At 41.0% G+C, this 10,793-nt stretch overlaps 2 protein-coding genes across 4 annotated transcripts; one reads left to right on the top strand and one right to left on the bottom strand.

Moving 5' to 3' along the window:
* Positions 1–2,115: 2,115 nt before the first annotated feature.
* Positions 2,116–4,278, top strand: LOC147633315 (universal stress protein PHOS32-like). 3 transcript variants are annotated; one of them, XM_086806374.1, is made up of 5 exons: positions 2,116–2,254; positions 2,286–2,356; positions 3,093–3,223; positions 3,375–3,493; positions 3,587–4,278. In XM_086806374.1, the coding sequence occupies exons 2-5, from the start codon at positions 2,287–2,289 to the stop codon at positions 3,729–3,731; spliced, it is 465 nt and encodes a 154-aa protein (XP_086662500.1). In that variant the 5' UTR covers positions 2,116–2,254; position 2,286; the 3' UTR covers positions 3,732–4,278. The 3 variants fall into 3 exon arrangements, with proteins under 3 accessions (XP_086662500.1, XP_086662499.1, XP_086662498.1); XM_086806373.1 differs by having other exon boundaries at positions 2,188–2,356; positions 3,587–3,752; positions 3,887–4,278; XM_086806372.1 differs by having other exon boundaries at positions 2,188–2,356.
* A 1,354-nt stretch (positions 4,279–5,632) lies between these two features.
* Positions 5,633–8,786, bottom strand: LOC147633314 (putative F-box protein At4g22030). Its single transcript, XM_086806371.1, has one exon. The coding sequence runs from the start codon at positions 7,937–7,939 to the stop codon at positions 6,365–6,367; it is 1,575 nt and encodes a 524-aa protein (XP_086662497.1). The 5' UTR covers positions 7,940–8,786; the 3' UTR covers positions 5,633–6,364.
* Between the last annotated feature and the right edge of the window lie 2,007 nt (positions 8,787–10,793).

Below are 10,793 nucleotides of genomic sequence, written 5' to 3'. Positions count from 1 at the left end.
TTTCTTGGAACAAAGGGTAGAAATTAAAAAATGTAAAAAAGACATCCATGCCTAGAAACTTTAAGCTTCTAGAAAGATAAGGTGGGACAATATTTGAACAAGCCCAAATTCATATTAGTAAAGTAGTTCATTGTCTAATCATACAACAACTTTTACTAAAAAAAAATGGATGGAATCGACAATAATGCACCAAGTAGTATGTGGATATGCTATTTAGAGCATTCTTTTGAAGAAAAAGCAAGCTTTAGCGGGCTCATGCATGCATGTGCGCGTGTGTGCATGTGTGTGTGTGTGTGTGAGTGTGTGTGTGAGTGTGTGTGTGTGTGTGTGTGTGTGTGTGTGTGTGTGTGTGAGAGAGAGAGAGAGAGAGAGAGAGAGAGAGAGAGAGAGAGAGAGAGAGAGAGAATTTGTTGCAAACCCGTTGATTGGATGTTTCCTTAAGATAATTGATCTTTGACTTATAGAGTGTTTTAATGTCCCGGAAAGTTTTAATACACATTAGAGTAGTGCTACACAACCAAGCTACAATTATTAATTCATCCACAAATTTCACGTTTCAAGTAGCAGTTATGGGCTAGCTTAGCCATGTCAAATGCAAGGTTTGGCAACTAAGACCAATTGCACAACAAACTCTTTATAAAATACAAGCAAGGACCTCTACTAACGCGTGTAGCTCATGGGCATACATCCTCCTCGAGGTACAAGCAAAGTTATCAAGCCAAGTCTACCTTCAAGCACCTTTAAGACACTTTTCAACTATCAACATCAGCATTGCATTTGATAAGGCTTACCATGTGATACAAGTGTCATGGATGATGGTACCAATGTGATGAAAACACTCAAAGGAGACACAAGGCTCAAGGGCTAAGAGGGTTGCTTCTAGCTAAATGGACATGGTTCAAAAACTTTACAAAGGGGGGACTTCAACCATGTGTGGCATGTTGTTTTACACAATATATATAGTGCTAAAGGTGTTCATTTTTTTAATACACTTGCCATGTAATGCTTTATTTGATCCATTCTCTATCTTTTTATCCTTCCTAGAGTGGTGATACAAAGAGATGATGGGGGGCGCGGGGGGGAGGGTGTCACAGACCCATTGAAATTTGTGGTGTATAGTATACACACTGTGTCCCCCTCACGAGGGCACAGATCATCATTCGATGTTCTCAACCCACCCCAGCTTCAATGCTTTGTCTGTCCGAGATCATTTAGGTAGTTATGGTCCGATTGGGTGGTAGGGTCTAGCTCTTGATGTGGGCGACTATGGGGCTTTCTTGTTTTAGTACACCTTTGCTCTTTTTGCGGATGGACCCAGGGCCATGGTTTGCCCTGTAGAGTGACAAGTCTCCATGCCAGATTGCACACTTCTGTGAACACGAAACCATAGGCGGTGGCCTGTGAACCGAGGAAAAAAGAAAGAAAAAAAAAGGCAGATGGTAATCACGAGAAGCTTGCAGAGGTCTGTCGGGTATGATAAGAGAAAGCTCTCTCTCTCTCTCTCTCTCTCTCTCTCTCTCTCTCTCTAAGGTAAAACCAGTTGCCATCTGCTCACTTTGATCTCACCCATGAATTGAAAAGCTTCGCCAGAACTTTTTGCAGAGATCAGATATCACTGTTTTGGAAGACAGCGAAGATGGGCTAATTTGAATGGTTGGCTGATTTGAATGAGAGAGCAGTGAATCTGGAGGACCCATTTGGAGAAAGCTGAGCTATAGCACAGACATACATTTTCTTGGGGAAATTGAGAGGAAGGCTATTGAGAAATTCTGTTGGGAAACTTGGGGTAGATTGTAGAACTGGAGAACCCTGTTTGAGGAAAGCTGAGAGATGAAAGCACTCATCTGGATAGAGATTATAGAGTACTCGCTTGAAGAAACCTAAGAAAGAAAGGGAAGATCCCTTTGGGAAGGCTGATGTATCGTAGAAGATAAAGGACCGATTTGAAGGAAACCGAGAGAAGCACTCAAACGGGAAGACCCATTTCAGGAAACTGAGGTGTATCATGTCGCCTTGAGTGCCCATTTGAGGCAAGCTGAGCTACCTTATGATTTTGAGGACCCTTTTTGACGGAGATTGAGAGAAAGCACTGAAAGTGGTGGACCCATTTGAGCACATTTTGAGGTAAAACTGGAAGAACCTTTGCAGAAAGCAAGTGTGGATGGGCGGCTCCTGGATACCTCATTCATGGGCTCAGAGAGCTTCCGTGATGACAAGAGGGAACAGAGGCGCATGGTGGTCGTAGTGGACGATGCTGAAGCTGCCCGTACTGCCCTCGGTTGGGCCATGCAGAATGTCATCCGCAACGGCGACATTATCACACTACTCCATGTCCACCCATCATCTTCTTCTCGAGGTGGGTCTCTTTTTTTAAGCGAACTCTGCCCTGTCAGTTTTTTGCAATCATCTTCGTTTTTTGACGAATATTTGCAGAAGGCTGTTTGTGATTTCATATTCTTTGCCATGGCACACATGAGTCTAGTTTGTACTCATTTGTGTATATATAAGAACATCATGCTTGGGATCCATTTTTCCAGGGCCTACACACGCGCGCGCGCGCGCACACACACACACACACACACGCGCGTGCGCGCGTGCACACAGACACACACACACACGCGTGCACGCACACATGTATGTATGTTTCTGACTGTACACGTGCATACATATATCGATATGTGTCTGTATATACACACATATATACGGACATAAATATGTGCGCACGCATGCACGCGCGCGCGTGTGTGTGTGGGAGAGAGAGAGAGAGAGAGACGATGATGATGGTGATATTAACATCCCTGGGGAGCCATCTATTGCCTACGGGACACCTAGAGTAACATCAATCAGGCACCTGTGGCCAAAAGTCTTGGACCACAGTGCACGCTTCCCGGTATACCACCAATCTCCCAGCCTTTCTTGCGTCCTTGATTTTCTGAAGCTCAGTAGCTTTGTTGAGGGGTGAGGTCCTCAGCTATTTATGGCTTAGTACCTTCAGAGAGAGAGACACAGAGAGAGTTTTACAGGTATAGCTTGACACTAAGACACTACATCAGGGGTATTAGTGCTAATTCTTTTGTTTTTTGGCCTTTCAGCAAGAGTGACAGATTTCAAGCCAGTGCAATTGCAGAGTTCTAGTTTTATGGAAGGAGCACGTAGGCTGCATCGTTTGAAGGGATTCCAGCTTGCTCTTTCTTTCAAGGACCTGTGTGACCTTAATCCTGAGGTAATGTGCTTTTTGAAGTTTGTATCGGGCCAAAGCCTCGCCTGCATGAGATATTCTCCATGTTTATGTTTTTCCTAGCTGTAGTGCACTCACTTTTCTTCTAGGTATCGTAGCTTAAACACTATCCTTAAAAGGCCATCTTCATGATCAGGTAAAGGTAGAGATTGTTGTCGTGGAAGGCGACCAAGGCCCCACCATTGTGTCATTGGCCAAGAAGCTTGGAGCAACTGCATTAATCTTGGGTCAACACAAGCGTGGTTTGCTTGGGAGGTACTGCCCTGTTTTGTGTTTCAAGGAAAATAATCATACACATCAATGAATGCCTGTTGGACACATCTTTCTCTCTTTTTTGTTTTGTTTCAGGATGCTAGGCAAAAAGGATACACCTGATTATTGCATCAAGAATTCGGAATGTCTGGTCCTAGCCGTGAAGCATAAGAGTAGGAAGACGGGGTTAAGTGGGTACACCAAGACAGCTTCTCAAGTCAGAATTGTGAGATACCTATAAAGCACCAGGACCAATTCAAAGGTTTCAGTCCACGGCTCATTGTTGTACATATTTCTGTGCACATAGCCCATGGAAAGTCTAAAGGCAATAATTGGGGATAGTAAATGCGTCCCCTATTTTGATCCTTGCCATTGTTGTTAATTTATTGTTCACAGTGAGATCAATGTGCCAGTCATCGCTGTTGCTGCACGTGTGCGTGAGATTTGGTCATTAAGCGTGCAAAGTTGCAAGCTGCAAGTGTCTGTTAGTTTCCTTATGCAAATTTGTACAGCTCACAGTGGACATTTTATGGCCACATGAAGGCATCAAGTTGTGGTCTAGCATGGCATGTGAGGTGGGTGACAGTTATTATATACCTTTAATCAGAAACATGCCACATAAGCCTTCAATAAGCTGTGGTCTTTTCTAGCTCATTTTGGGCATACATCTTATAGCCTCAATGTAAAATCTGCAATGCAGCTTTAACGGCTCAGTTCAAGTGTAAGTTATCTAAAGTGTAATCTTCTCTTCTATTTTGCCAATGAGCTGAATGGAGGCATTGTTAGCATTTTTAAGCCTCCAATGATTGCAAGCTTTTAATACATTGTCTTGCATTTAGCTTTCTTATTGTCATTATGAATGTTCCAAAGACAGCCAAACATGAGTGCCAAGTTTTTGGAGAGTTATTGGGACCTAGAGTGCAGGCCCAAGCTTGGTGCAAATTCTCTGGCCAATTAAGCATCCCGTACCCTTCCATTCAAATCTATGTCAAGATAAAATACTCTGATGGTATAGTTCCGACTCCTTGTAAACCACACCACATTGAACGTTGCACACATGCCTATAGCCCAAGGACACTAGTGCAGATCCCTTTGGGCTACATGCATGGATCTCATCTCACCACTGGTATAAAAGGACACGAACGTTTGTTGCAAGCCTTTCATGGTTTAAATCAAACTGTATGTGCCATGGATGGGGGTCTTTTGATTTCTGCAATAGCTACCCTTTTGCATTGCCTCAACAGCAGCTTGAAAACATGCAGTAGGTGAATGGTTAGTTACTCCAATACCGTTGTCTTTGAGAAAAAAAAGTGTAGAGCAAGGAAAGAAAAAAAAGAACAATGTGGAGAGCAAGAAGAGCAGAAAATGTTGGATGGAGAGGAAGTAAAACTTTTTTGGTGGGTTCTTCTTTCTTGCTTGAAAATATAAATTCCCAACACCCGCAAATCAAAATGTGTGTGTGTGTGTGTGTGTGTGTGTGTGTGTGTGTGTGTGTGTGTGTGCGCGCGTGTGTATATATCTTGCCATCAGGCACCTAATTGCACATTTGTGTTAATGTCCCATTTTTTGAACTTTGGTGGTCATATGATGATAAGACATTATAAGTTACAACCAGCCCCATCTCCACCGCCCCCACCTCTCTCTCTCTCTCTCTCTCTCTCTCCCCCAACAACACACACACACACACACATCAAATATTCAACTATAGAGACAGTTTATGAGCAGGAAGAGTGATGTGCACATGGCTGCAATTCTTCGCATGTTGCCATGAGTTTCACAAATTTCATGGATGCATTAGTGACTCATATTTTGAAGCCTACTAATTTTGTGGTATCCTAGGTCATTGGAGATGGTCTCCTAAATACTACCCAACTCATCCCAATTCCAGTGAGAAGGAAGATCAAGTCCCTTTACTATTCTTGAGGATGATGTTTGGAATGTTAAAATAGGTTTATAAAAGCTTTCAATGTTATTCCCTGAGGAACTAACATCCTTGTCTCTACTTTAGAAGGAATTGTATAGATTAGTTCCTGTAGATTGGTGTGCCATGATTCTTACATTAACAATTGATTGAACAAAGTTCTTGGAGAAGAACACAGAAATGAAGTGTTGATACCCTAAAATAATTTAATGGGAAAGCCATTTAAGTCAATTATTTCTATTTACTAAAAGTGGACCACATTTACAAGAACTTGAGAATATGAAACTTTGCCAAGTGTATTTAATTTAGCAATCCTTGATTGTACTACTTCTGACATTAGGGAGCTTAGGCAAGTGTTACCACACTTGGTGTCAAGCATCATGACAAAAGAGTGAGAAAGTGAGCCCATACTTCGTAGACGAGAGGTCACCATTTGTCAACATTCTACATACTCATCTTCAAGAAGGGAAATTCCAAAGTGACCATCATGGTGGAGAAAAAGTAAGCCCATAATGAAAAAGTAAGCCCATAATGCACACCAACAAGGGATATGACTAAAAGATAATCTAAAGAGCTGGCACCAGTAATAAAAGCCACACGTTAGTGTAGAAGAAATAGCAAATTACAAGACTTATGTTGTGCAATAATAGCAAGCGTTGAACAGGGTCCTACTGTAAACTCAACATCAAAAGTTAGACCAAAGTGTGTAAAAGACCTTGGAAAGGACAAAGTAAGATATTAGGCCTAGCGGAACTCAAACCTAAAAATGTTGCCACTATAATATACAAAAGGAGAGGACCACAACTTGTGCGTGTGTGTGTTGGGTCGAGTTGGTGTAGCCCAAAGAGAACCCACAAAGAGAATCCAAGCTGGTTTAGGGTTTGGAGAACCCAAAGCAACTCGAATTCAGAAACCCACCTCTTGCCAAAAAAAAAAAAAAACCCCTCGTCCAATCAAAACAAGGTTGCTGCTGTTTTCTCTGTTGCAGAAACCATGGGCAGATCTTCCGGCATTCGACCCAACTCATAGGCCACCCTCTGGTGGAAGAGCACCCCATTCTCTCTCTTTGCCACTGGCAGGCGAATGGCCCTCTTTATGGAGGCCTCCACCTCCCCAAAGTAGCCCATGGAACTTCTGTAAAGCTCAAATATCATCCCAAGCTGTGCATCATGTGAGAAGCTGCCCACAAATGCAGCCATCGTGCTAGCCACAGCTGCATAAATCCCCACATTAAAATCCCCATTGTTCAATAACTTAACGGCATTAAATGCTCCCATTGCATTTAATGCATCGGTTGCATTCAATACAGCCCCCATCATTGCAAAGAGTGGAGCTGCCACAGCACAGCCTATGTTGATCTTCTCCACTCTTTGAGCCATTCTGATGTATGCCTTTGTATCAGACTCATGCATTAGATTGCCCAGTTTTACAAGGTTTTGGGACATGTCAGCGTCCCATCCATTGCCTGATGCATGGATCTCTGGCTTGGCTTCATCTGAGTGCTTGCTGAGGAGAGGGGCTATTATTTCTTTTGGAAATTTCTCCACCACAACAGGTGTTAAGGGCAGAGGGTAAGCTTTGTCCACTGCAAGGAGCTTAGAGACTGACTCTTCCACATAAGCTTGAGCATCTTGCCTTAGGTGAGGGGCGATTTTGAGCGTAAATTCGATGTCATTACGGAGCTTCTTGCACAGCCGGGAGGCAGTCCTCTGCTCTTCTGCAAGCTGAGATGGCTGAAACTTGTTGATCCCCACCATCATGCCAGCCACAATGGCATCCATGATGCATGCAGGCAGGCTGAAACTGATGTTCTTGGCATGGCCATTCATAGCAGCTAGCACTGTAGCCGCCATGGTGATGGCTGTGAGAGAGCTCTGGAAGAGCTTGTTCCAGTTGTCTCTCTGCTGGGCTATGATGGAATGCATCTCAGCTCTGTCTGCAGCCATGTTTGCAATCAGATGCAAGTGGGCTATCATTAGTGGGTCCTCTTCACCATTCTGATTTATCCACCCCTTGCTGTAATCTCCTACCTTTTCGAGGCCTGGGTAGAAATCCCAATAGCCCAACTGGTTATCTTTCATGCTTGTGTAGTAAGATGCAGATGACAGGGCATCATAAGAGGGCTGATTAGGTGAAGTTGGTGGTGTTTTGGAGGTTAAGGGAGCAGCGATAGATGACGGGCTACTTGGGGCATTAGCATCATTGGTACATGCTTGAATGACTCTGTTCAGGCTCAAAGTAACTGGGGAAAATGCTGTATGAAGAGGAGGTTTGCTTGCATGATTATGGTGCAGTTTGTGCAGAGGTCCAAGATGGGCACTGCATGTGGGAGAAGGCTTGCAGAAATGCATTGGCTTTGCAAGTGCAAGCTGATAGGTGAGATCCATGAAAGCCATGGTTTGCAGAGCAAGTGCAGGCTCACACACACACACACACACACACACACACACACAGAGAGAGAGAGAGAGAGAGAAGCTGCAAGATTGGGTGAGTGCCTTGGGCCTTGCACTTGAAATGTAAGTTGTCATTTATAAAATTGTACAGCTCTTCAGCCACCTTGGACCTCTCAACACGAAGGGTAGTACACCATGTGCATTGATTAAAGCTCAATTGAAGGCCCCATTCATCATACACATGTATATGCATACATTTGGTGAACATGTTCTTTATCTCTGTGTTGTTAGACATTTTTATCACACACATGTACATGCATGCATGCATGCATGCATACTTTTGGCACACAAACACATACATACATACATACACATGTGATCATGTTTTATCTATGTGGTTATTATCTTAGACATTGATTGAAATGCCCACAAAGATATCCAACCTGTGTTCATAAATACATGCACACATAGATATCCAACCTGTGTGCATACATACATACATTGATTATCATAATCAATGTTTGGAAAAAATAAAATAAAATTTAATTGTCCCAAATCAGTTTGGTGGGCTTTATTATAAAAAAAAAAAGAGAGAATGTAAACATCAATAGTTTTTACAACTAGAATTTTCAAAACCTTAGCAGTGACATGTGCAATTTGAGCCGTAAAAATCACAGTACAGGGATGGGTATTTTGTAAGATGATTAAACAATGGCGCACTAAAAAAAAAAAAAGAGGAATTTTTGCGCAATTTAAATCAAAATGATGATGGGGTTGAAATTCTAATCCCACAGTGGTGGCTATGGTGCATGATGTGATGAAATTAACCGATTTCGACTTTTACTTATTTCCTTTTTTATTTTTGCAGGCTGGGTTTCATCATCGAAACATGTTTGCAAAGGAGAATGGGCCTTGAGAAAATAAATTCACTATTAATTTTAGCCCATCTCGACGTCTAATTCTCGGGCCATGTTAACCAATAATTTCATTCTTTCCACACAATTATATATATATATATATATATATATATATATATCTATCTATCTATCAATTTCAATGCTCCAAAAACCCAAAACCCAATTTGTACTGTATTTTTCTCGGCTGAAATTTCAACATCCTTGTTGACATTTCGCACCACCTTTATTTTAAAACTATACAAGTGCTTTGTCAGCATCAAAATGCCATGATGGAATCGTTTTGGTTATATGGTAGGACACCAATACCATCTCATTAAAACAAGCATTTGGTACTAGCTTGTCTTTTACATGGTCATTATAGAATTGCTTCTTTCTTCCTTCCTTTCTTTTCTTGCTAAAAGAAAACATATTGTAGGATGAGTACTCTAGCAAAATGTGGGCGCCGACTACTATGCCAAGCTACACCTTGCATGTTGGAGGAGCGAGTTTAAGTGATTGAAAGTTTTTGTCAAAAGCATACACATGATCCAGACGCAAATAAGTATTGCCATGATTTGATATATTAGCACTTAAGCTATGACCCATGTATACTTTGTAATGATTATTAATTTGAACGACACTTAAGTAAACTAGACCCTTCTTCCAAGATCTTGAGACTCGTGACGGTGCTACATTGATGAAAGGGTAAAGTAAATCCAAATAATTAAGCAACTATGCACATGGTAGAAATTGATTGAGTTGAGCGAGGGACCAATGTTGGTTTTTATAGCACACTTGCAATTCGCTTTCTAGAAGAAATATAATAGATATAGTCAATTTCATCCCTATAAATATATAATCCAAAAAGAAAAACATATGTCTTCTATACACATTCTATTGATATGCTTTAAGTTTATGCTTTGAAAAGGTGAATCTAGATGAATGAGACAAATTTTGATCACATCTTTCATTTGATAATAACATGATCCTCAAAATTCATTACTATCTTTCATTTAGTAACAATATCCTCAAAATTCATTATAGATATTAATCCTAATAAGTTCTTGATTGTCATGAACTTTAGATGTTGAGGTTTGCTTTAAGTTTATGCTTTCGATGAATGAGACAAATTTTGATCACATCTTTCATTTAATAATAACAAGATCCTCAAAATTCATTACTTTAAATTATAGACATTGACCCTAATAAGTTCTTGATCATCATGACTTTAGATCTTGAGGTATATACTTAAGATTACCCCCCTAACATAGAATAGGCCATGTGTGATAGAGCAAGGGGGAGAGCATGCACATTAAAAAGGAAGAAAGACTAAGGGTTTTAATTCAAAGGTTAATTTGTATGGTGACATATAAAAGGTGCAGTCAATGGTCAAAAAGTTAGCACATGGAAAGCACAAGGTGACGCATAGAGTGTGAGCATTTATTGAGACATGGATGGCACAAGGATGCACATAGCTTGTGATTTAGGAGCTCTATGAGAGCTATGAAATGATACACTCATAACACTTATTTGTGTGGATTTGCAATGAGAATTTGTTTATGCTTATTTTGTGTGTTTCGTAATCTCTATTCTAATTATCCTTCTTAATCAAATATGGCCATGTTGACTTGCTATGAGCCTCCCTAGCTTAGAATTTTCTACATGCTAATCAGAGCCCCTAGGAATGGATCTTAGCAACTTAATTAGGGTCTCATTACCTACCATTAGATCTAGGGTCTATTAGGGTCTCATTACCTACCATTAGATCTAGGGTCTGTTCAATAGGAAGTGTAGTTTGGAGTAGAAAATTAGAGTGCTTCACATTTGGTTATTTTGGGTTCAAGGGTTGACATTAATAGTAATATTTTTTCTTACAAGCATCTCTGATTATTCCTTTGCGTGGTTGATTAAATAAGCTTCAACATAGCAAGCAACTAAAGATAGAGAGATTAAAGCACATAGGAGAACGTCATAGGTAGAGAATCAAACTATTAAATCATCTCTGCAAGTCGTCGCCGCACGACAACATTTGGTAACATAGGTGCAGCTCATGATGTAAGAAAGGTTCTCTCTGTAGCCTGCTTACATAGTAG

This window comes from Cibotium barometz, chromosome 12, assembly GCF_041138505.1.
Source record: "Cibotium barometz isolate CiBa-2024 chromosome 12, ASM4113850v1, whole genome shotgun sequence".
In the NCBI taxonomy this organism is placed as follows: domain Eukaryota; kingdom Viridiplantae; phylum Streptophyta; class Polypodiopsida; order Cyatheales; family Cibotiaceae; genus Cibotium; species Cibotium barometz.
Note: the sequence above shows the minus strand (reverse complement) of the source record. Positions and strands in the feature narration are given on the sequence as shown.

Excerpts from the sequence above, each read along its gene's own strand:
- LOC147633315 (XM_086806373.1), top strand. The coding sequence starts at position 2,188 with ATGGGCTCAGAGAGCTTCCGTGATGACAAGAGGGAACAGAGGCGCATG. Across the intron at positions 3,224-3,374 it reads TGTGTGACCTTAATCCTGAG|GTAAAGGTAGAGATTGTTGT; the intron begins GTAATGTGCTTT and ends CTTCATGATCAG. Across the intron at positions 3,494-3,586 it reads AAGCGTGGTTTGCTTGGGAG|GATGCTAGGCAAAAAGGATA; the intron begins GTACTGCCCTGT and ends GTTTTGTTTCAG.
- LOC147633314 (XM_086806371.1), bottom strand. The coding sequence starts at position 7,939 with ATGACAACTTACATTTCAAGTGCAAGGCCCAAGGCACTCACCCAATCT.